We start from the raw sequence: 26,554 nt of genomic DNA on the forward strand, positions 1-26,554 counted from the left end.
AACACCACATTCCCACACCACCCCTTACATCCCTTGATGCTGTTAGTACCAAGAATTCCATCAATCTCTGTCGTAATATACTCAGTATCTCAAAAGAAATCGAATATGTCCATCGCTCCAATAAACCAAGTAGAACATCCTTTATAATATTGCCAACTTTTGACTTCAGCTCTGATAACTATTCTAAGGGCTAGATTTTACACAGCCTTACATGGTTTTGTTTAATCCAGTGTGCAGCCATTTGCCAAATGCCTGCATGCACTGCTCTTACTACAATTACACAAGTGGCAGGGTTACTGTTGGGTGGCCTGCATTCTGGTGAGTAATTAAAGCTCACTTAAGAGTCTGATGCTGCTGCCATTGGGAGTTAATTGGCAGCAGGAGAGGCCCATGCCAAGTGTCCAGTCTGGTAAGGTTCCTACAAGGGATGGTGGTGGGTAGGTGGTGGTCCTTCTTTATTGCACCCACTAGAGTTCTCCCTGAATTTTTAACCATTCCTGACCATGATTTCTCAAACCATAACCCGACCACATCCTCGCCTCCAAACCCCACCTGCCCTGCCCCCGCTTGTTGAGAGTTGCCTGCTTGGCACTTTGGTGAGACCCCTTCACACTGACCCAGCATTCAAACCAAATACAGATGCTTGTCTGAAAGCTGTTATCTGAGGTGGCACCTCCTAATCCAGAAGGTTGGAGATCCCATCTTAAATGTACTAATGGTACAATGTCAAGGTTACAGGATAGCCCCTATTTCCTTTGGTGGACCTTTGGTTTCCTTTTGGCAAACTGTTTAGCTGGTAGGGTGCAGGGAATCTGGATCTTATACAAATCAGCTCACTGTTTATTTAACATTCTTGCATGGCTGGTGATGCAATTTGTCTCAACATGAGCTTGAAGGATGCTTTAAAAGTCATAATCCTAATATTGCCTCTGAACTATAAACATGTGACCTGAAGGTGTAAGGGTTTCACTCTTAATCTTAACTGGTGCCACTTTAATCATGACATGCTGATGAAACTATGCAAGTACCTTAACAGTAGCCTAGGTACTGATGTCCCTGTGACCTTGATATGTACATATTTGAGAAGCTAAAATGGACGTCTATTAAACCTTTAAACGCTTCTTTGCCCATGTCTAGGTCTTATATTGTGGGAGCCAACAACTTCCTGTTGGCCAGACATCCTTCCTTCAGTTCAAAAGTGCAGCAGTGTCAGAAAGTTACATTGTCACTGCCTCAGAATGAAAGACAGGAAGTAACCATCCATGACAGTGATGCCAAACAAGGCAAGATTATGCACAAGATGCTAATAACTTTTAAAGTAAGGTGGTATCCAGGAAAAAAAAATTATGTTCAAACATTTTAAATTAAGGATTGACAAATAACAGACAATTTATGCTCCACTTTAATTTTGCTAATGTAATGCATACGAGATAAGGTGGCATGGTGGCTCAGTGGTTAGCACTGCTGCCTCACTGTGCCAGGGACCTGAATTTGATCCCAACCTCGGACGATTGTCCGTGCAAAGTTTGCACATTCTCCACATCTCTATGTGGATTTCCCCCGGGTGCTCCAGTTTCCTCCCACAGTCTAAAGATATGCAGGTCAGGTGGATTGGCCATGCTAAATTGCCCATAGTGTTTAGGGACGTGCAAAGTAGGTGGGTTAGCTATGAAGATTACAGGGATAGGGGGTAGGGTCTCAGTGGGATGCTCTCCAACAGGTCATTGTGGACCTGATGGGCATTGTAGGGATTCTGTAAGTAAATATGTTTGAGAAGAACTTACTTCTATGCTTTGTGTGCTTAGAAACATACCAAGAGGTGTTTGCTGAAAGCTTTTTACATGATTACGTGCTTGCATCTAGTTTAATGAAAGAAAAGTAAGTTGAGGCAGGCTAACATTAATATGAATATCTGAAGTACAAAGTTACAGAAGTATTGATAAATACATTACTTAATGTATTTTGGAATTGCCATGTACACTGTGATTTTCTGGAACATTACACAAATATGTTTTCATTTGTGCTCAGACTATCTTATCTATGTAAGAATTAGGCTACAAGGGTTAAATAACAGTTAATTGGTTTCTGCGCTCACGGTAAGCAGTAATTCTGGCAAACATAGTACATTATAACTGTCTAGTCAACAGAACACACCAGAAAGGCCACAGGAGTCAGAGGGTTTGGGACACAGGGAGAGAGACAGATATTGACAAGAAATGGAACAAACACACCAGGTTAGAATAAGGTTAAACAATCCCTGATTGGATGAATAAGATATTTATCTGGAATGAAAGTATACATTGTTTGTCATGGTTGTACGAACCATAATTGGAATTCGACAATGAGATGCCTACATGTCTGAAATGATACAAAAGTACTGACGTTTTCTGTATTCCCCGGAGTTAGTCTCGAATGTAGTCTTCCTGAATACAGCTGAAAAAAAATGTTTTTAAACCTGTACGCAAACTCTTGTCATCAATCGCTAGAAGTAACATAGCATCTGTGATAAGACACATTCAACTTTTCTCACAGAGTGAATATTCTTACGACCAGGTTAGGAGAGGAAAATGCGTCTTCACCTTTTAACTCTCTCTCGGTCTGTTACAACAATATTTTTTATTTCTTTTAAAATGCAACCTTATTCCACATCAAATAAAGATGTAAGTAATTAGATCTAAATGAACTAACCAATTGCAGGATTTTCTTGACTGAAGGAAAGAAGAATTTTATTACTGACTAACCCTGAGATAAAATGCAGGTCATAAGTTTAAAAGTAAGAGTATAGACAGAGGGAATAAAAGTAATGACTTCAAAAACCTTGAAATTAATAGATTTTTAACCTGTGATCACAACTATTTAATTGTTGACTGATAATCTCAGCAAGTGTGAAGTTTATAGGTATCCTTGAGCTCTGACAAGTGAATAATGGTTTCCTCAATTTGATGTTCATTGGGCATTGTTTTTGAGATGCCGTGAGAGTTAGGCAATGAGATTATCTTCTAATTCTTGCATACAAATTCATTTTCTTTCTTTTTGCTCTGTTGCACAAAAGCAGCTCTTGAAATATTGTTCATTGTGTATTTCTGAGTTTGACTTCTTTGTCTTTCCAAGATGGCTACCCGGCAGGCATGGCTTTTCCTCTTTTAATATATGAAATCATCATATACATATGAATTAAAACAAGAGATGCAAAATTCTTGATATTAACACAATTGTCTGGTTTCTATGTCTTTAGATAAAAGTAGAATTTGATTTATTCCAACTGGGTCTCAACAGCTCGCCTTACTCTGTGGTCAGGATCACTATAACTATTTTATCTCCACATTTCTTACCTATTTAACAATTTTTTAATCTATTAAAAGTTTTAAATGTAATATTGAGATGGTGGATGTTAAAATTTGATGGCCCATGTTTACCACTGTTGTAACAGTTCTGTCTTGCACTCTAAGGATATACAGAAGTAAAGTAATTTAAGTATGAATAATGCCGTCCCAATATTCTCCCTGAAATGTATAATTTAACACACTGAGATAGTTGCCAAGAGATAGCTATGCTTCAGATAAAGTATTGGTAATGCCCCCACAGTCTCACTGTCCATGGTAAAGCCACAAACGGTTCAGAAAACTCATAATTTTCCCATAAGTCAGGCAATGCACCATGCTAACTCTTCCCAGGGTTCAGTGCTAATGCTTCACACTGTTCAAAGCACATTTCCACATTTAAAAAACACACATAAGTTTGGGAAATATATAGCTTTGATTTTGGTGGTCATAACAAGCAGTGACAATATTATTTTCCCAGTTTTGATCATACTTGTCAGATATGAATGTTCAGGTTAAAGGCAAGTCCTTGGCTTAGTGACTATTGATGTCTCATGCTGGGCTGCTTTTCACAGATTTTGGCAGTGATAGTTTGCTGATTTGGGACCTACCTGCTCCTAGGAAGGTAGCTCTCAAATCAGCTAGGACAGTAGTGTAAAAGACACACTGAAGCATTATTCTGAACTATTCATCAGCCATCTAGCCAACTCAGCTAAGAGACCCTGAAGGTCCTTGGTGGATCCATAGACATTAAACTGGGAACTCCTTCCTCCCTTGAGAGGCAATATGTGAGCAAAAATATCACTGCTTTTTCATATATATTCTTATTGTGCTTGCACATACATTCAAGTTTAGCGAGTATATCACATGAACCTGTTGCACAGCCAATTTACTCAGTCATAAGGTGGGCAGTCGAAGTCTAAACTTGTCTGGAATTGAATCACTTAGATCAATCCAATGAGTGAACAACACATTTATCTCTGTTTTAAATCTACTGAGGATATGCAACTGAATTACTCAGCAACACTGAAGAATAGTTTTTGTAGTCAAACCTCCTATGTTAATATTGTAATTTGCTGAAATATTCAATCTACAGAGATTATTTATTGGTTTAATATCAAGGAAATCAAATGCTATACAGAATGTTGATTCCAGATCTGTTTTCACACTCCAATTTGAGGTTAGTTAGCTCAGTTAGCTGGGCAACTGGTTTGTCATGCAGAGTAATATCAACTGCAGGGATTCAATTCTTGCGCTGGCTGAGCTTACAATGAAGAACTCTCCTCCTCAACCTCTCTCCTTGCCTCATGGGTGGTGATCCTTTTCTTAAACCACTGCCAGCCATTTCTGCCTAATGAGGAAGTTGGACTATGGTACCGTCACCTTCTCCCACTTAGTATACGTGTACTGATTCACAGGCAAAGAGTTTGCTTCCTCTTGCTGTTGACTGTTCTGCTCTTACATATTTGTCATCTGTTCACATTCTTATTATCACAATATTTTATGCGGAATGAGACTTTCACAACACTTTAACGCTATCTCTCTGATATCTGAACTTTTCTTGTTGAACAACTCCTTCCTGTATATAAACATAAATTTATCCAACAGCTGTAGCATAATCCCATATTTAGGAATACATCCTCTTAAATTAACAGGTTCATTCCCTGGTGTGCAGGTCTTGTCTGATTGATAACTTTTAATTTAAACCGCCATTGCAAAATTTTCAGTTATTCTACAGTCTAAACTGTATCCTATGATTGATAAATTTAACAAGTAATGAGTCAGAAATTTTGACTAAATTTTGCTTTATTTGCTTGTAGGTGAAGCTGTTGAAGAAGCCACAAGAAGTTCAAATCTTTAGAAATGGCACTATTTCAAAAAATAGCTGACTCTTTCTCAGTTAACAAATCCACCCGTGCAGGTTTGTAAGTTTTGATATTCTTGTTCAACCAGTTTATTCATATCTAATGTAACTATGCGAGGCTGAATATATTTTTGCCATAATTAATGTCAGCAGGGCTGTCATTGCATGAATAAGTAATGTCACGAAACAACTAGGTGATAGAACAAAGAAGCTATTATTTAATGGATAATGCAAGCAGTGTTGCACCGATAATGTTATCTGCCATCTCTTTGGGTATTCCTGTAATTCCCAGGCCACAATTATGTTGGGAAAGAACTAACACAACTGCCTCTATTGTAGTGAGGTGTATTTTAAAATTAAACCAAAATAAAATCTACCTCTTTTACTCCTGTTTTTCTAACTTTTGTGAAATCCTTTGTCCACTGGCACGTTGTTACAGAACCTTGGTCAAACTATCACAAAATGATCTAAGTGATTCTAATAAGTACATTTCCTGTCCGATGATATCCCCGTCCAACATTTCTCCCTTTCAGTACCTGGAAGTTTCTTTGTATTTGGAGACAATGATCAAGACTCAAAAGGAGTCAATGATGTTTGTATTAGGAATTGTAACAGAGAAAGGTATTGTTACTCTATCATTGGACAAGTTAAAATGGGACCTTCGATAATCACTGGTAGGAACATTTATTTTGAATTCAAAACAATTCATCCTCAAAAATAAAGGAGAAAACATTTCTGTAGGTTACCTGTTTATGTACATTTTATTTCCTGTATTAATCTTTCCAGAATTGGTGACAGTTGTTGACATGTTTAAAGTGAAACCACCTCAAGTGATGCACTTCTTCAACGACTCTTTGCATCGTACTTAAAATTGAAACAAATATAATCAAACTGAACACAAAAATTGACTTGGCTATCATTTAATCTGTGGTCTGGAATTCAAAGATTGAGAAGTTATGATGAAGGTAAAGTCAACATAGTCCCAGCTTTCATAAGAGAGTGATGATAGGCATTGGTTTAACCTGACGGTCACCACACTTTATGTGAGGTGAGAGGTTGAGATGCACTATGGGATCTCATGGAAGCCCCAATGCTAGTAGTCCTTGGGAATCACCAAGCAGTGTGATCTTCCAATAGACATTTACTCTGCTCTCCAGGATCTTCTGAGAGTTTCTCTGATTCTGAGTAAGTGCCAAAGCTCTTTGGATAGTTCTGGATGGTACCCAGAAAATGCTGGAAAGTAAAAGTCCTGCTCTACCTCCCAAACAATTATACAACTAGCTCCCACAATGGTCCATACTGATTCCACCTCTTCCCCACCGCCATCAACATCTATCCTTTCCTGATGCTCCCAGTAACCTCCGATCAGACCCCAGGAATACCCCCTATGCATCCTTACTCCACCTGACCTATCTAATCACTCTCCCACCAAACACCCTCTCCACATATCACTCTATCCAGCTGACACCATGCCACCTGTCACCTTACCCCATGATTCGCATTACCCCCTTCACCCACCCTTCCCATTACCTAACTACATATCCTAACCCCTCACCCAACCTACCCCCTTTCCCTTTGGGACATTTAAAATTACCAGGGTGTGACAGCTAGTGTTGTAGAAAGAGAATGGGGCTTAAATTCATCCTGTCCCAATGAAGAAACATCTCCATTTCAGATTCACTCAGGAATTTCTGGAGAAGAAAGGACCAGGAATGTGGAACTCATGTAGCTGAGAAAAGCAGGAAACAAGTGGCAATCTGATGGTTTTTGCCACTGGTTGGAGATTTGGGCCTTTGCTTTTGTAAAGGTTGCAGTGCAGATTTGCTAGAACGATATCAAGTGCTGAACAGATTAAGTTTTGAAAATGGATTTCCCAGATTAATCAGTTGGAAATACAAGACGAAGGGATGATTCAACTGAAATGCTTAGAATGATAAGGAATTGTTCTGATGGATACAAATTATTTCATGTGGTAGGAAAATTCTAAAGATGACATGAACCTTAACGTTAGAGCTGGACCACTCAAGAGTGAAGTTAGAAAGCACATACAAAGAGAAGCATCTACCCTACAATCAGGTATTCTCTGTGAGTACAAACGAAAGGTTTGGAGACCCTGTGAACTGACAATTTCAAAACTAGGTTTGCTATATTTCTGTGAGGAAAATATATTAATGGTTATGGGACAAAAGCAGGGAGATGGGTTAAGAAACAGATCAAACAGGATGTAAATGGAAGTCAGAACAGATAGCTCCTGTCCTCACAGGAGTGGAGAGATTGTAAAGTAGAAGAGGAAAAGGACAGAAATAAAAGTAGTTTCCTGTAAAAAGGGACAAAGGTGGGATACACCTGATGAGTTGAATGAAGTTTTCCATTTCTACATTATTACTTACTGATTGATTTTCTGCTTTTATCCGTGATATTGTTTTTACCACAGTTGTTTATAGATCATAAAATTTCAATTTCAGATGAAGACAGGGATCAGGTTATCCGGGAAACAAAGAAGAGGACTCGCTTAATAAACGATGGTGAATGGATTAAAAACAAACCATCAGATGATTCACAGTAAGTGTTAAACCACATTCTTAAAAGAAGAATGTGGAACAATCGTCCCTTTGACTTTTCAAATGTGCCGCATTCAATTTATTAATCTGCTTGTAATGAACTTTAATAAGTGGTTATCCTGACCAGGTGAGCAGTGATGAATCAAGTAATCTCTTTCCAACTCTTTTTGTTGGGTCATGATATTGATTTAAGTTCTTTTTAGCACGAGGCTATACCTCTCTCCAATCAAAATGTAATTAATTAGACATTGCTTTAGCAGCTAAGGAGCAAATCATCTACGAAATCATGCTCACTTCCTTGCTGAAGGCTCCAGTCTATATTCATCAGTTTTTCCATGGTTCTGTGTTTGTTTGCTATGTCCATTTCACCCTCAATGTAATAACTAATTACTGTATTCCAACATCCGCCGGACCCTGATACTGGCCAGGGAAAATTTTGTTAATTTCATCCTTTACAATGCATTTCTTTAATTTCTCTGATATAAGAGATAACAAGGCATAGAGCTGAATGAACACAGTGGGCCAAGCAATGTCACAGGAGCAGGAAAGCTTGACATTTCGGGCCTAGACCCTTCCTCAGGAATGGGGGAGGGGAAGGGGGTTCTGAAATAAATAGAGAGAGGGGGAGGCAAATAGAAGATGGATAGACGAGAAGATAGGTGGAGAGGAGACAGACTGGTCAAGGAGGCGGGGATGAAGCCAGTAAAGGTGAGTATAGATGGGGAGTTAGGGAGGGTATAGGTCAGCCCATGGAGGATGGACAGGTCAAAGGGGCGGGTTGAGGTCAGTAGGTAGGAGATGGGGGTGAGGCTTGAAGTGGGAGGAGGGGATACGTGGGAGGAAGGACAGGTTAGGGAGGTGGGGATGAGCTGGGCTGGTTTTAGGATGCGGTAGAGGGAGAGGAGATTTTGAAGCTTGTGAAGTCCACATTGACACCATTGGGCTGCAGGATTCCCAAGCTGAATATGAGTTGCTGTTCCTGCAACCTTGAGGTAGCATCGTTGTTGCACTGCAGGAGGGCCAGAATAGACATGTCATCTGCGGAATGGGAGGGAGAGTGAAATGGTTCACAACTGGGAGGTGCAGTTGTTTAGTGCGAACAGAGTGTAGGTGTTCGGCAAAGCGGTCCACAAGCCTCCACTTGGTTTCCCCGATGTAGAGGAGGTCACAACGGGAAAAGTGGATGCAGTATACCACATTAGCAGATGTGCAGGTGAACATCTGCTTGATGTGTGGTGTAGGGGCAGGTATAGCCCTTCCTGTGGTAGCAGGGAAAGGTGCTGGATGTGGTGGGCTGGAGGGGAGTGTGGAGCAGACATGGGAGTCACGGAGAGAGTGGTCCCTCTGGAAGGCAGATAAAGGTGGAGAGGAAAAATGTCTTTGGTAGTGGGGTCAGATTGCAGATGGCAGAAGTGTCGGAGGATGATGAGTTGGATCCAGAAGTTGGTGGGGTGGTGCGTGAAGACAAGGGGGATTCTGTTTTGGTTTTTATTGTGGGGAGGCGGTGTGAGGGATGAGTTGCAGGAAATGTGGGAGACACGGTCGAGGGTGTTCTCGACCACTGAGGGGGGGATGTTGCTGTCCGTGAAAAACGAGAACATCTGATTTGTACGGGAGTGAAATGCCTCATCCTGGGAGCAGATGCAATGGAGGCGAAGGAATTGGGAATAGGGGATGGCATTTTTGCAGGAAGGTGGGTGGGAGGAGGAGTATTCTAGGTAGCTGTGGGAGTCAGTGGGCTTGAAATGAATATCAGTTTCTAGGTGGTTGCTTAGAGACAGAGAGGTCCAGGATAGAGAAAGGTATTAGAGATTGTCCAGGCAACTTAAGGTTGGGGTGGAAGGTGTTGGGAAGTGGATAAACTGTTCAAGCTCCTCGTGGGAGCACGAGGTGGCGCAGATATAGTCATCAATGTAATGGAGCATGAGGTGGGGTTTAGGGCCAGAGGAAACCAAACAGAGGCTTGAGGACCGCTTTGCAGAACACCTAAGCTTGGTTTGCACCAAACAACTGCATCTCCCAGTCGTGAACCATTTCAACTCCCCCTTCCATTCCTCAGATGACATGTGTATCCTGGGCCTCAACGATGCTACCCGAAGGTTGCAGGAACAGCAACTCATATTCTGCTTGGGAACCCTGCAGCCCAATGATGTCAATGTGGACTTCACAAGCTTCAAAATCTCCCCTTCCCCCACCGCATCCCAAAACCAGCCCAGTTCGTCCCCACCTCCATAACCTGTCCTTCCTCCCACGTATCCCCTCCTCCCACCTCAAGCCCCACCCCCATCTCCTACCTACTAATCTTATTCCGCTCCCTTGACCTGTCTGTCCTCCCTGGACTGACCTATCTCCTCCCTACCTCCCCACTTACACTCATCTTTACTGGCTCCATCCCCGCCTCCTTAATCGGTCTGTCTCCTCTCCACCTATCTTCTCCTCTGTCCATCTTCTATCTGCCTCCCCCTCTCTCCTACTTATTTCAGAACTCCCTTCCCCTCCCCCATTTCTAAAGAAGGGCCTAGGCCCAAAACGTCAGCCTTCCTAATCCTCTGATACTGCTTGTCCTGCTGTGTTCGTCCATCTCTACAACTTGTTATCTCTCAGCTCACATTCTCCATCATCTGCAGTTCCTACTATCGCTTTAATTTCTCTCACAAGTCTAACTAAACACCTCAATTTCCATCCTTTTGACAGCTACATTAAAATGACTGTTGACATAATTGGACTCATAATCACTTCTAACCTCAGGTGGATCCTCTACTTGTCAGTTGCTAATGCTTTGAAAATAGTCTGCCATTTGCTGACTTACCATTCCACGGCAAGCACCAACCTCCTTTCCTGTGGTGAGGGTATATTTTATTTTGAATGCTGTCAATATACATATTTAATTTTTAAAAATGTCCTTTATAAACAGGCATCTGGCAACTGATGTCAACTATGGAAAATCTGCACTAAACCGAGTTAAATCCAGTGAAGGCCTGAACAGGTAAAAACATTCTTCTGTATTGAATTTAGTTCTGCCTTGCACATCTTACATATGGCTAAAAGAATAGATCATAGAAGCATAGAAGATAGGAGCAGGAGTAGGTCATTTGTATCATTGATAGCCACAGGTGAGGTTCCAGAAGACCAGCAGTTAGGTAATGTTGTGTCACAATTTAAGAAAAGTGGTCTGGAAATGCCAGGGAACCATAGATCAGTGAGACTGACATTGGTACTGGGATTCCCGAGGGACAGAATTTACATGTGTTTGGAAAGGCAAGGACTGATCAGGGATAGTCAACATGGCTTTGCACGTTGGAAATCATGCTTCAATAACTTGATTGAGCTTTTTGAAGACATAATGAAGAGAATTGATGAGGACAGAGCAGTGGATGTGATCTATATGGGCTTCAGTAAGGTGATTTGCAGGGTTCCTCATGGTAGACAGGTTAATAAGATTAGATCATATGGAATACAGGGAGAACTAGCCATTTGGATATAGAACTAGCTCGAAGGTATGAGACAGACGGTGGTGGTGGATGGTTGCTATTCAGTCAAGAGGCCTGTGACCAATGGTGTGCCACAAGGATTGGTGCTTGTCCACTGTTTTTTGTCATTTGTATCAATGATTTGGATGTGAACATGGCTAGTAAGTTTGCAGATGACACTAAAATTGGAAGACTAATGGACAGCGAAGAAGGTTACCTCAGAATACAACAGGGATCCTGATCAGATGGGTCAATAGGCTGAGGACTGGCAGATAGAGTTAAATGTAGATAAATGTGAAGTGCTGCATTTTGGAAAGGCAAATCAGGGCAGGACTTTATACACATAATGGCAGGTGGGAAGTGTTGCTGAACAAAGAGACCTTGGGGTGCAATTTCATAATTTCTTGAAAGTGGAATTGCAGGTAGATAGGATAGTGAAGAAGTTGTTTGGTATGCTTTCCTTTATTGGCTGGTGCATTGAGTATAGGAGTGGAGAGGTCATGCTCTGGCTGTACAGGTTATTGGTTCAGCCACTTTTGGAGTATTGTGTTCAATTCTGGTCTTTCTTCTAGAGGAAGGATGTTGTGTAACCTGAAAGGGTTCAGTGAAGATTTATGAGAAAGTTGCCAGGGTTGGAGGGCATATACTGTACTATAGGGAGAGGCTGAATAGTCTGGGGCTATTTTCCCTGGATTGTTGGAGGCGGGGGTGGGCGGGGGAGGGTTGCTGGTGGTGGAGGTGAACTTATAGACGTTTATAAAATGATGAGAGGTAGAGATAGGATAAATAGGCAAGATATTTTCACAAGGGTGGGAGTGTCCAAAACTAGAAGGCACAGGTTTAAGGTAAGGGAGAAAGATATAAAAGGGGCCCAAGGGGCAGCTTTTTCACATTGAGTGCTGCGCGTATGGATGAGCTGCCAGAAAAAGTGTGGAGGTTGGTATGATTACAATATTTGTAAGGCATTTATTTGGGTCTATGAATATGAAGGGTTTAGTGGGAAATGGGCCAAATGCTGGCAATGGGACTTAGATTTATATAGGATATCTGGTAGGCATGGATGAGTTGGACTGAAGGGTCTGTTTCCGTGCTGTATATATCTATGACTCTATTTGACGCCTTGAACCTGGTGTACCACTCAACACGACCGTGAAACATAGGTATGCTTATTTGTTTGCCTAACTTCACCATGCTGTCTTGGTTATGTTGAGTGATGCAATACAAAGAAATAGTGCTTTTATTTAACTCCATACAAGATAAAAATAATTTATTTATTAAACAAGAACAAATTAGATTAGATTCCCTACAGTGTGGAAACAGGCCCTTTGGCCCAACAAGTCCACATGCCCCTTACAGCATCCCACCCAGACCCATCCCCCTATAACCCCCACACCCGTGAACACCACAGGCAATTTAGCATGGCCAATCCACCTAGCCCGCACATCTTTGAACTGTGGGAAGGAACTGGAGCACCCGGAAGAAACCCACTTGTTTCTTTATTTGAGAAATGTAAATTTATGTCTTCAATAAATTTCAGCAAACACTGAAGGAAGTGTCCTTTAATAAAAAAAAGACTTTAATCCAATGTGCTCTTTTCCATATTTGGCATGCTGACAGTAAAACACATAACATTGCAAAAGTTTATATTCACTATTCTACATACAAAGTGCACTGATCTCAATTAATTTGAATAACTGTATCTCTTTAATAATTAGCCTGATCATGCACTTTTTAAATTTTGCATTCTTTTTTGAGTTAATGCCTTTTAGCCTTTTGGTGGCATGAAGTACATTGGTTGTATCATATTTCTACTAACATTTTCTGAGCTTGCCTTGTTTGTCCTGTTTACACAGTGATTCAAGTAAGACGACTGGTTTGAAGTCAACAACAAAAGCCGATACCATAGATGGACGAAAAAGGTGTGCATTTATTAAAAGATTTTTCAAGAATCAAATAACATATTGCTGTGTTTTCTATGTCAAATCATGTGTAAATAATGAACAACAAAGAGTTTAATTTAAACAGGTCTATTGTCGTATGAACTCACTTTGTCAATTTGAATGAGGTTCAACAGATTGCCGCACAGAATTCCAAAATGTGTCATTCTGGTATTGACAAATGGAACAAATCCAAGCTTTTCTACTGAAACAATGACTCCACTGGGTTAAAGGTCAAACAACATTAATGTTGACTTCATGAGAGGTCTGAGTCCAGAATTTCACATCCTCCATCCATTTGGAGAAAACAATGCAGAAATTGATCCAACAATGTTGTTGTTAACACATTGATAAATGTCACATTTCTGAATTTTGTAACAGGAATTTCCTAGAACTTGAGTTACAATGCTGATATTCTTTCTTATGTGTTGGATATACATTCTGACATAACATCATGAAAATAATTGTACAAGTGTGTGTTTTGACATGATTTAGAATAAAGAAGATCTGCTTTGCAGTGAAAGTCTAATCATATTTCGAGTTGACAACATTCATACTAATAATTTCAATGTGTGGTTCTAGGAGCATAGAAATTGTGTATGTTTTGCAACATTATCAACAGGGGAAAGTTAGTATATTTATGTGCCTGATCTATACCAACGCTACAATGATCCCAAGTCCAAGCCAACAAATGACATTGTAGAAACAATTGGGTAGATGAAATCCACTTGTTCATAATCTTTTATTGTGTAATAAATCTAATTTGAAATTCAGCTAAGGAAGAAATTGGTAGTATCTGCTCCAGTACATCTATCCATCAAAACCATTAAACCCAAGCAAATTTAAAAAAAACAGGGAACAACCTACATGCGACAAAAAGTGCAAGTTTTTATTAATAAAATTGTGAGAAGGTGGCAATATTTAACTCTTCAAATATGCCACATTTCATACTAAACTGCCCAGAAAACTTTGGCAAGTAGTGAATAATATTTCTCCACAATACAATCGAACAACATTGAGAAGAAGAAAAATCTTCTTTTTGCAAAAAACTTATTATGTTTAAGCTTTTGAAACAGGATTGAACTATTCTTCAATACAAAAAAAGAGACAAGAAAGCAGTGTGAAGAATGGTCCAAATATCTTGGTTGTTTGACCAAGGCCTTGTCAATCTAAAGGTTCAGTGAATGGGATCCAACAATTTCATATGAAGTCTTGAGTTCAGTGTACGTATAGACATAAATAAATTATTGTACTGAGATGCAAATTTGGAGTCCAATGTTGTGAATGATTAGAACTGATGGTCCGAAAGAATAAAAAAAGCAATTGAACTGGACTTTTTTCAGCTTAGTACACACTAAATACATGATTGTTTTGTTAAATTTTAAATATATTTCCCCTTTACAGTATGGAGATCGTTGAAATAAAAACAATTCAACACATTGTATTTCTGTGACTGGGATCACTGGGTCCAACCACACATCTGGATAATGGTTGTTATGAGATTTAACTTCTTTCGAGTGAATACAGTGAAATGATTATTCTACAATTAGCACTGGAATTTATTTTTATTTATATGGTTATCAGTGGTATTGTCAATGGAAAGAATGCTACAATAAAATCATTAAGTATTGTGTTAGTGATGCTTCATCAAAAGCTTAATTCATTCCATCAAATGTGACAGGAATATTTTCTTTAAATGCATTTTAAGGAAGAATTGTTCTCTTTATCAGCAGCACTTGGGTAATTAATGCTGGCCGTAAAGTTGTGCTCAACCGATACAGATCTGAAGAATTCCTGGACAGGTAGAAAAGCTGGTGGTATCAAGAAAAGCCTCTGGCCACTACCCCCTTGAGTGGCAGTAATAAACATGAATTCCGGAATTGATCCTAGATTTCCCAATCAACTTGAATCAGCATAATTTCACCAGATGATTGCTTGCAAATCAGATTTCCTTCTGAATTTCTAAACATTTAATGAAGAAAACCAGTTCCTAGCCATACCTTCAATTGATGCTTGCTTGTTGATTTTTGTCATTGCTTTTCAGGCCCTTTCCTTCTGTTCAAAGAATACATAACAGGAATAATTGATGCCTTTTCAAATGAATTGAATATTATTGATTATAAAATCTTAGAAAAATTTGTAACGTGTATACCTTTCAATTGCAGCATTTCAATTGTGAATGTTTGATCTTTTTAATGGTTAGGATAGGGCTCAGATGACCAAATGTTTCGGTGAAAATGGACAAAGCAGTCTAAATGCCCAGTGAAAGTATATAAACCAGGTCATTAACCAGGCAAACTGGAATCTGCACTACTATCCAGCCTTTGACATGGTCTGAATCCTCCCCCACCAATAATTGGACTCTGAGTTATGTTTAAAAACCCAAGTTCTCAAGGAATGTATGGAGAAGGTAGGTATTTGGAGTTAAGTTGCAGACCAACCATGAGGAACCTGGCTCAAAAGGCTAAATGATCTATTTATGTGCCTATGTTAAGATGTTTCTGGAACTAGTCCTCAACCTCAGCATCACCCATTAAATAATTGAAGCTTCCTTGGTTGACCTTCCAAACTTGCATCTAATTGAGGCCTTCCACGGATCAATTAGCGCCCACTTAAGGGCTTCATCCCAGAGTCACTGGGATTAATCCAGTGGTTTGTGAGCCTGTCACCATGTGGTAGGCCTGACAAGTGAAACTGGGAGGGCCACTAGTCACATTGAGTGGTAGTGATTTCTCAAACAAAGAGAACAATTGCTTGATCAAGAGAGTGGACTTCAGGAAGCTAGTGCCTCTGTGATTCTGGTACCTCAAAAGGTGACCTTCAGGCAAGAGTAGCAGCTTCCTCAGTGGTTTTGCTCAACGCAGGAGCTACTGCCTCTAATTGGCTAACAGCTCTTGCTGGGCAGGGCCCTAGGTTTTGGTTTCAAGGAAGGATCTCTGTGGTCTTATTGTTGCCTGATTGTTGTGACGTTCGGTGAGCCTTCCTTAATACAAGGTAGCCTGAATGGATCACTGAATCTCCAGTTGACAGAAGGGACCCCTTAAGTCTCTAAAGGATTTAGCCCAAATGCATGAGATAAAAAGACAGATGAAGAGCTACACCTGATATGATAACTTATCTGACATGTCAGATGCTTCCAATTTTTTAAAGCTTTTAGCGCTTTGGATTTTTGTTTTCTTAGTTTCATTGTTCCAAGCTGCAATGGTAAACACCTGGTGAATTAATACACTAACAATGGAATCTTCTTTTGTATAGGGATACAAGTAGCACTACTGATCTCAGCAAAACACAACGGGCTTCAACTTTGGACAAACCTACAAGGTAAGATCACGACAACTGTTAACAATAGCACTCATAGAAAGATGAGGGTACATCATGAAATTCATGGGTTGTATCTACCCTATAGTAGTTAACTGAATCAGTAGTGAAAGATTTGACATTGGGTATGGTCAGTGGCAGATGTGGATTAAATTGAAATAAAAGTCAAGGCTTCACGTCACAGGACTTAGGTAATCAGACACAACATTTATGGTAACGACTGGGAAATACGAAAGGTTTATACTCTGTCCACACCACTCTTGGGAATTTGTTCTTGTTTGACAGAATAAATAATTCCTCAAAAGTAAATCGAATTAACTTTTGCTATTGTAGATTTAGCATGAAGCTGTATGGAAGTGTTTGGCGAAGATTATGAGCAGGGTCAGCAGCACAAAAAAAAGCTTATTACTCCTATTTTACCACTTCACATTTCTCCTCTGACATGTCAGAAATGGCTATTGAGGAAAAGTAACATCTGATTTACATGGCACTAATGTGAGTGCACTGGTTCTTCTGCTGATGAATCCATTCTGTTACTGAAGTCTGGATATGGTAACAACACAACTTGTAGTTATGAGCATTGCACACATGCCTTTCTGACTGAGATCTTTCTTATTGTTGTGAGATGAACTTTATTGATCAAAAATAAATATTGATTATGACATAGCAAGCTTCATCTAGGCTGCAATGATCATCCCCCACATAATCAGATGCTTGAGATTATTCTTTATCCATGTCTCTTTGTCTGTCCATCTCCCTCTCCCATCTCTTTCATCAAGTTTTATAGACATATCCCACTAGAAACCATCTTCAGCATGTGCTCGATTTTTGCCTAGATTACAACTCCGTAAGGGGCCTTTGACTTCCTTTCTGTTACTGGCACTATATAATTGCAACCTGTTGTCATACTAAATGCCAAGGTGACAGATCCAAACAAAGCAACAGCACTGATACCCAGAGAAGCCTCTGTTACTTATTTTACAAGATTGGTTTCAAGGCATTTTGAATCGGCAAGGTAAATCTAAATTGTGCAATTGTGAAGGAAGTTTTGTGATACTTGGTTTTCAACTGATACTTTATGCTGGAAGGCAGATATTTTACTAGAATTTAACCAAACAAGGGGAAGAAGACTTATGCTATTTTAATCCCTATGATATGTGCAAAGCGCGATCAGAACATTTGAGTAAATTTGTTTAGTTTTGTATGTTTCAGGTATAGAACTGTTCTTTTTGTTAGCAGCTCAGAGCCATCTCATAAGCTTGATAAAAAAGTTGTGCTGAGCCGACACAGATCTGAAGAAGTCCTGAACAGGTAGAAGTATCAACTGTGATATCAGCCAGAGTGAAGCTCCTGCAAATGACTGAATGCAAGAAATTGTACCAGCATTTTCAATCACTTTTAAAATAAAGGTTCTTTGGAATGATGGAAACATACTGTTCATTATGAGTAAAGTGGACCTGACAATGCAGCATTCTAAGACTACTTGTGCTGTATGCCTACATCACTGAATAATAAACAGTATAATATTCCCATTCGTAGTTAAAGATCATTAATACAACTGGTGTTTAAGGAATTTCCTTTTTAAATAAGCTTCTATATTAGCACCGAATTCTAGTGCATTGGAGCAAACCTATAATGTTTCAAACACAGCTGCTATGCTACAATGGATAGCATCGCAGACTCTGAACCTGGTTCTGACTCATAACTCAATGACCAAGGTGCAGCCAAACAGATTGAGGACTAATTCCAACATGTGGCAGGTGGGAACGAATTAGAGAGATTCTACTCAACCACGTGATGGAAGCAATCCAGAGCCTCTTTCAGACGCCACCATGCAAGTAAAACTACATGTTGTCACAGTAACTATGGCTGCCAAAGTAAATTGTGACATACCACTTTGAAGGCCCTGCACTGATCTAGTAACACACTGAGCAGTTTTTTTTCCATTAAGGCTTAAGGGAGCTAGATGGTTCATGAGTAACACATTCTTTGGAGCAGTCGGGGCGGGAAGGGAGATGAGTAAGCCAGAAAGGTAGCATCAATGGACTGTGTGCTAATCTAGAGTCTCCTTTCCCACCTCAAGTGATGTTTGAGGGGTTTGGGGGAGTTGGAGTTGTGGATGAGTGAACTTACCTGTGGCACTGATCAAGACACTCGAGCAGTTCATTTAGAGCTTGCCTTGATCACTTAAAAATTATCAAGAAGCCAGCAGCCTTCAGCAACTAGCTGATGTAGACCAGCTCAAGGTGCTGAGAATATGGTTGACAGTGTTTAAAATGGAGAAAGTCAAACTATAAGTGAATGTTAAGTAGCTTACTGAAGTAGAGGAGGCTTATTCTACCATAGGAAAAAGTTTTTAAAACTCTCAGGTTCCTACTTTGTGCAGGTTTTGTGTCTCTACTTATTCCCTGGAATGTGAAACGTCTCCACGTTCTGTTGTATTGAACACAGAATTTACTGGCCATTAGACTGGCCACAATAGTAACCTCTGAAGTAAGCCGTAACATGGCTTCCTTGCGATGCCTTGCTTTTTCCTTCATGTGCCTTTGTGACATCCTCTAGAAAGCACTCGCCACCCACCTCCAACAACGTCCTTCTCTCCTACCTAAATGGTTCCATGGAATATTTGGCTGCAAAATCAATGTTATCACAAATTATAATCAATTTCTTATCAGATTGGATAACAGAGATTTTCATCACAAGCACCAGTTGTATGAATCAGAACATTTAGATCTGAGTGTAAATCAGAATTTGCACTTCTTTTGCTCGATGTTAATTTGAAGTTCATAATTATGCTTTCAAGTAACATTTCCTTGTTGATTTGATCAAATTTGTATCTGATGAGCCTGTTACTAAATTTCCTTTTAACAGGGATTTTCATGACATTGATTTATGATCTAAGTTGATGTCGTTGTACAGGAGCATAGTATAGAAAGTGGGCTATTTCACCCTTCAGGATAATTTGCTATTTCTGTTAGCTATTGGAGTCTTATTGCTAATTTTCATATCTCTGCCTCTTCTACGCATTTATTACAGCCATTACATCTCAAGTACATAGCACTCTTAAATTCTTGAGTTTATTTAGCACCTGTGGCTTTGGAACCACATTAATTGAAAATTAAGAATATGTCCTTATGAGTGTCACATATCGTAACGTCAGCAAATTTTAACAAATGCTGAGGGATCAGCCAAATTTATTGTTGTGCGTATTTCAATGAATGCACTGGCATGATAAAATGCTGCTGTTGCTGCCAAACACATCTTCCACAGGGCAGTATTGAGAGTTTCAGTGACAACAGGCAGAAACAAAAATTGTTTAACTATGGCTATAAGTCAAGAAAGTTTAAGTGATGACATCAGGCAAATATTCAAGGTTAAAGAATTTGTCAACATTCAGCAAATGTCAAGTAATTTTAAGCATTTATCTGGCATTTGAAAGTGAAACAATAAAGGGAAATATACTTGTGATTCTGAGTTTTCTGGACATCAACACAGACTTCCATATTTTGTATGTCATGTAAACACCTGAAGCTTTGTCAATGTTCATGTTTTATTGAATAGACTAATTGTACAAAAGTTTTTTGGGCTGAAATTTCTGACAGCAAGTAAAATTTATCCCCAATAATGCAGCAATTGATGTCCTTTTTAGTTGAGAACCTGTGAGCTAATTCTGTAGATATTGACTGCTGACTGCCATTAATTTGTGAATATTAGAGAATTATTATAATAAAGACAATAATAGTTTAACTATTAACTGATAATGTGGTAAGGCTGTGACAGCAATATCCCTGTGAGTTCATAATATGGTAAACACCAATTAATTTTACTACTATTTTTGTCTGGATAAGGAATCCAAAGTAAACTATTAGCAAGAAAACAAAAGCTATTACAGACCAACAATAAAACTGCCCTCTGAGACTACACATCGACTTTTCAGTTAGTGGCTACATTTCAGCTTCAATTTCAGCTCCCTGTTTTTAGTCAGCTGGGTGTCTTCAAATTCACTGAAACCAACATTTTGCAGCTGAGAAATGTACAACATGAATGTGGTTTTATTCAATCATGGGATGTGCCTCAACCAGCATTTGTTGCTCATGCCTGACTTATGGAGAATGTGGTAATGGGCTGCCTTCTTCAAGTACAGAAGTCCTTGGGTCTTAGGGATGCCCATAGTACTGTTAGGAAGGAAGTTCCAGGATTTTGACCCAGCATAATGAAGGAATGATAATATAGTTCAAAGTCGAGGTTGTTAGTGGCTTGGTGGGGAAATTACAAGTGGTGGCATTCCCATATGTCTGCTGCCTGTGTACTTCTGGACTGTAGATGTTGTGGGTTTGGATTTGCTCTCTTTATGTATATGGTCAGTTACCTGTCGAAAGCATTTATAGCATCACAAAATATCAAAGATGCTTAATTGATGCATTGTTAAACTTTTATTCCAAGCTATCTAAAGAGCTATTAATGCAGATGGTCAAATGTTTGATCAAAACGTAGGTTCTAAGGATTACCTTAAAGAATGAAAGTAAACTAGAGACAAAAGCTTAGGGAGAGGATTTCAGGTGTTTAAGATCAATGCAGTTGAAGTCGCACCTGGCAATGGTAGAGTGAGCAAACTCCAAGGATAGCGAGTTTTGAGAAGGTTTGTAGCTCAGGTTGAGGTTCGGGATGAGAGTTTGCTCGCTGAGCTGAAAGGTTAGTTTTCAGATGTTTCGTCGCCATTCTAGGTAACATCATCAGTGAGCGCTGGTGTTATGTCCCGCTTTCTATTTATCTATTTAGGTTGCCCAAGGAAACCTAAACAGATAAATAGAAAGCGGGACATAACACCAGCGCTTCATCGGAGGCTCACTGATGTTACCTAGAATGGCGACGAAACATCTGAAAACTAACCTGCCACCTCAGCGAGCAAACTCACATCCAAAACTCCAAGGATATTCAATATATCAAGTTTGGAAGGTTTCAAGGTTGAAGGCTATTACAGAGAAAAGGAAGAGTAAGATCATGGAGGGATTTAAAAGCAAGAATAAGAATCTTAATCAAGACATTGCTTAATCAGGAGATAATGTTGGATAGTGAGTACAGGGATGCTGGGTGAAAAGAATTAGGTATGAGCTAGGGTGCATTTTAGATGATCTCAAGTTTATGGAAGGTAGAATTTGGGAAATCTAGACTAGAGCCAACAGAGGCACAAAAGAGGATTTCAGCAGCAGAGTGCTGCTGACACCGACTCATTGCAACATTCGCTGTTTTTTAATGAAACCTAGGATCTTGGCTTCATTCAGCAATCCATTCTAAATAGTAATCATCCTATGCCTTAAACTTAACAGATATTAACATTTATTATGCAATGTACCTCTGTAGGATCACTTCTCAGATGCCTTCTTTTGGTTCATATAGCAGAGATTTTTCCAGTAAAATCAATTTTTGCCAAAGCAAAAAAAAATCACATTCAATCAATGCTGAAATCTTTCTAATCAACATACCTTATAAATTTTATGTCTTCGAGTTGCGGTTGTGAATTTTGAGTTTTGTTCATAATTTTCATGCTGAAAGAATACTGCTCCACTTTCATGGTGATTGATTTTCTCGGCATTTATTTTCTCCTACTTTGCACAGTGACAAAGGTAGCACCAACATCTCCAGCCCGACAAACAAATATTCAAGTTTGGAAAGAAAGACCAGGTATGATGGAAATTCAACAGTATCACAGAATATATTTTCCGACAAAAAGGGCTCACTTTATAATGAAACTAAACATTAAGTCTTTTTTTCTTTAGAATGAGCATCAATCAATAGAGCTTTTGGTTGGACATTTATTCAGCAGGCATAAAGCTAGCATGAGGGGCAGTTATTAAAATAAATGTCTGATTGCTGATTTTTCTCATTTTTAATTGAGTTAAGCTTTATAAATATGATCTTCGCTAGGAAGGGGGTGAAATGTTGTACCAACATTGACATATTTTCCATAAACTAATTGGACAATGTTGCAGCCATTGGTTGGCAAATAGCTATGTTTGGCTCATGTGGAATTCTAAGAAGTAATAAAAATGTTCACAATGTTATGCTACCCTGAAGCACTTCTCAACTTATGAACTAATTCCCTTAAGTGTAGTCTCAGTTGTTTTTTAGGGAAGTACAGCAGTAAATGGAAAGTGACCAACGCCAAACCAGCAAAAGTGAGATAAGTGACCAGCTATATGCAAGGGTTTTCTGGAAACACTCAAATTCATTTCCAACACGTTTTTAAAATTTCAGTGTTGGGTTTTGAGCATCCACAATGCTTATTCTTGCAAATCACCATTTAATTTGTTTTGCTGCCAACTGAACAGGAAAGCGTGACAGAGCTGTTCTACAGATGTCTGTTGAGGCTATTTTTAACTCCTGTTTTGCCTCTGTTTCTGAACCTTTTAGGGTGGGGTCAGGTTGGGTTGGATTGGGTTAAAATCTTACCCTGATCCACAGAGTACAATGACTGCAAGATCAGATCAACAAATTAAAACTGTGGAAACAACTTTGATGACATAATCACTTGTCAACAAGTAATTAAGGAATAATGTATCCCTTGCAAAACTTGCCTTGTTAACATGAACTGAGTATGGAGTCAGTTAAAATGATCAGAATGGCAATATAGGTTACAACCAAGAGACAAGCATTTCAGATAACCTTGTTTGCAACATCAGGGTCTGTTTGCAATGTGAATAAATTTCACATGCCAGATTTCTCAAAGACCAGCAGAATGGGTGAAGAAAACAATCATATTTTATAAAATGAGTTTGGAAATTATTGAGGTTGTCGACGTGCTGGCTGAACTGGCTTGTTCTCGTTCAAATGTTTTGTCACCATGTTGGGTGACATCATCAGTGGACCCTCCGATGAAGCGATGTTATTCTGCTCTGCTTGGAGTAGAATAACATCACTTCATCGGAGGCTCCAATGATGATGTCATCTAGTATGGTGGCGAAACGTCTGAACGAGAACAAGCCAACTCGGCCAGCAAGTCGACAACCTCACCCACAGCCCGAGCTACAAACCTTTGCCAAAACTTCAAATTTGGAAATTATTGCAAGCAGTGAGAGGATGATTTCAGAGATAGCTAGTTACAGACTGGGAAAATCTGGAGGACCTATTTAAGCAAAGTAGTGGAACAGTTTAGTTGGAAGCAATGTGAAAAAAAAACATGATATGATTGAAGTAAAAAGCTCCCAACTTTGCTGGTCAAAGACTCTAAAGTAGGGTTCTTCTCTGAGGCATTTTGGACTTGTTATTTCCATTTGGTTTTGCATGCTAGTATTATATTTACCACATGTAAATTATATTCATCATACTATACAAAATGCACCTTATAATGAGATAACAACGTCACAATTTCACTAAATTTTGATGACTTGTTTGAGACCAGAATTTTATGTCGGATGATTTGTAATAATTAAGTATCCAGTTTAAACTTGACATGTGTGTTGTGGACCCTATGTTATTTAAATAATTGTGATATGAGTAAGCTCAGAAAATGGGTGCATTAAATCCTTGCATCAGGCTCAGTAGTATGTGAATAGGTAACAGGATTTATGATTTAATTAAGGAGGGGTAATCTTGAATTGGAAACAATTTAGAGAATGTTTGCTAGGCCAATTTTCTGGGATAAAAGTGCAGGCTTACGTTTAAAGGTTGCAAAGTTGGGCTTCTATTCATTAAGATTTTAGATAATGTTAAGTGATCTTATTGAAGCAAGGTTTTGAAGGGCCTGTCAGGGTAGTTGCTGAAAGAGTACTTCCCCCTCCTCGTCAGGGAATCTAAAACTACGGATACTGTTTAATAATACATGGTCTCCCATTTAAGACACAGATGCGGAGGAACTTTTTCAGAGAGTCCTTAATCTTTGGAATTTCTTCCCCAGAGAGGAGTCGAGATTGGGATAATTAAATGTGTTTGGGGCTAGGTTAGACAGATTTTTGATCCACAATGGAATTGCTGGTTTTGGGACCAATAAGAAAGGAAAATCTAAGGCTACAATCAAATCAGCCATTATCCTAGTCAATGCAAAATAGGGTCATGGAGCTAAATAGATTATTCATACTCCTTTTTTTATGATGTTATGACTTCACTTGCTCATTTGTTAAAACTGCTCTTGGCTTTCTGTTCTCTTGATTTTAATTTAACTTGAGCTGAACTTCTAATATCCCATTGATCAAAACGGCTGCCTACCTATCTACCACTGACAGCCCAACACATGATTTGCTCACCTCCAGGTTCCATTGTACCATTGCTTTCCTGGCGATCTTCACTCCACCCATAATCTTCAGCTCAACCAACATTCTATTGTCCATATCAAGCACCAGTCACAGTGATCCATCATTTTTGAACTCATGAGGAACAATTCACTCATGGGAGAGTATAGGACAAGAGGGATTAGTCTCAGAACAAAGGGTAATCGATTTAAAACTGAGATAAGAAGGAATTTCTTCTTGTAGAGGGTTATGAGTTTTTGGAACTCCTTATCACAGAGAACCATGGGTGCAGAGTCATGTATAATTAAGGCTGAAATAGATTGATTTGCTGATTATTCAGCGAATCAAAGATTATGGGGAAAAGGCAGGAATGTGGATGTGAGAAATATTGTGTCAGCCATGGCTCCATTGAGTGGCAGAGCAGGCTCGAGGGGCTGAATGGTTTACTCCTGTTCTGATTTCTTGTGTACTTACGGATTGCAAATGGCTCAAATTTAACATTTCAGTCAGTATTTGAATAAGCCTATGGTCTCAGCCCCTTCTGTCTTTCTGGCTTCCTCTAGTCATACAACCCTGCTTAAGAGGAGGCAGTAGTCAAGTCGTATGATCAGTGGACCGTTAATCCAGGGGTCCAAGTAATGATCTTGGGAACCCAGGTTCCAATCCCAATGCAGCAGATGGTGGAATTGGAATTCAATAACAAAAACCTGAAATTAAGAGTTTAATGATGACCAAGAAACCATTCCCAATTGTTAGAAGAAAACCCATCTTGTTCACTAATGTCCTTTCGGGAAGGAAACTGCCATCTTTATCTGGACTGGCTGACATGTGACTCCAGACCCACAGCAATGTGGTTGATTCTTAACTGCCCTCTGGATAATTACAGATGCGCAATAAGTGCCTAGCCAGCGATGCCCTCATCCTGTGAATTAATAAATAAAGCTCTTAATTCTTCTTCCAATCTCTTAAGCATCCTGCCTTTATCTTTCCCACTGTTAGTGGATGTATCTTTTGCCAGCTACATTCTATACTTTGCTATTCCCTCAATAAGCTTTAATACAATCCCCATAAAGTCTCATGCGTTTTCCATTTTTCTCATGTTGGTGCCCATATTCTTCTGTCTCTTATCAAATACCTTGTGGCAAGGTAAGAGAAATTTGAAAGCAATAAGTCTCCGTTGACATACTACAGGCCCACAAGAGGCAGAAATTATGGTGAATATTAAATAAATAGACTGCTTTAAGCTTTTCAAGACTGAAGAGAGGCACAGAATAGATTACAACTATGCTCCAATCATATTTACTTCTATAACTCAATGATGTGAGAATGCTAGAATCCAATATCAACCTCATGACCTAATTTGGCTGGTGCCACACAAAGAGTTTATTTCCTTGGTACTCCTGGGGTGGTTCTTACACTCGCTCTACATCTGGTTTTATATTTCTTTAATATAACTGTCAACCTATTTAAAACTAATGGGTAAATAATGGTGTTATAATAGCACAGAAGGAATTTATTGGAAGGTCATGAAGCTGGGTAAAATTAAAATATTAACCTCTTAGTTTTCAGGCATAAATTGGCCATCAAGTCAGGCTACTGTGCACCACCACATATGTAGGCTCATTTCAGTTTCTGTATCTTTCAACTTTGACGTTATATTTAGAAGCTTTTGTCTTTGTCTTGTGAATTAACTAACACTAAAACTTACTGAGTGTAAACTTGACCTGGGGACATAATACAAAGCAAGCACTTTTGAATCACTTGTCCATTTTGCATCCCTTAATTTTAATATCCAAAAATTGCTGGTGAGTTAATCCATTGAACAAACTTAATTAATTAATACCTTTCCTGATGTCTGA

At 39.2% G+C, this 26,554-nt stretch overlaps 1 protein-coding gene and 1 long non-coding RNA gene across 13 annotated transcripts in view; one reads left to right on the plus strand and one right to left on the minus strand.

The window, feature by feature from the left end:
• The window catches only part of scel (sciellin), a 72,219-nt gene that overhangs the window by 13,577 nt on the left and 32,088 nt on the right, over window positions 1–26,554 (plus strand). For 4 of the 12 annotated variants that reach the window (XM_048532246.2, XM_048532245.2, XM_048532243.2 and 1 more), the window contains exons 2-9: window positions 5,141–5,241; window positions 7,650–7,746; window positions 10,660–10,731; window positions 13,069–13,134; window positions 14,883–14,954; window positions 16,408–16,473; window positions 17,683–17,781; window positions 22,087–22,152. In XM_048532246.2, the coding sequence (XP_048388203.1) occupies window positions 5,184–5,241; window positions 7,650–7,746; window positions 10,660–10,731; window positions 13,069–13,134; window positions 14,883–14,954; window positions 16,408–16,473; window positions 17,683–17,781; window positions 22,087–22,152 (596 nt within the window). In that variant the 5' untranslated portion in view covers window positions 5,141–5,183. The remainder of the gene's footprint in view (window positions 1–5,140; window positions 5,242–7,649; window positions 7,747–10,659; window positions 10,732–13,068; window positions 13,135–14,882; window positions 14,955–16,407; window positions 16,474–17,682; window positions 17,782–22,086; window positions 22,153–26,554) is intronic. The other 8 variants (XM_048532244.2, XM_048532247.2, XM_048532248.2 and 5 more) reach the window with 8 other exon arrangements.
• LOC132209763 (uncharacterized) overlaps window positions 15,089–26,554 on the minus strand; it is a 48,659-nt gene continuing 37,193 nt past the window's right edge. Inside the window, exon 3 of the long non-coding RNA XR_009445826.1 lies at window positions 15,089–15,207. This is a non-coding gene — a long non-coding RNA (uncharacterized LOC132209763). The remainder of the gene's footprint in view (window positions 15,208–26,554) is intronic.

The sequence above is a fragment of the Stegostoma tigrinum genome, chromosome 6 (assembly GCF_030684315.1).
Source record: "Stegostoma tigrinum isolate sSteTig4 chromosome 6, sSteTig4.hap1, whole genome shotgun sequence".
Taxonomy (NCBI): domain Eukaryota; kingdom Metazoa; phylum Chordata; class Chondrichthyes; order Orectolobiformes; family Stegostomatidae; genus Stegostoma; species Stegostoma tigrinum.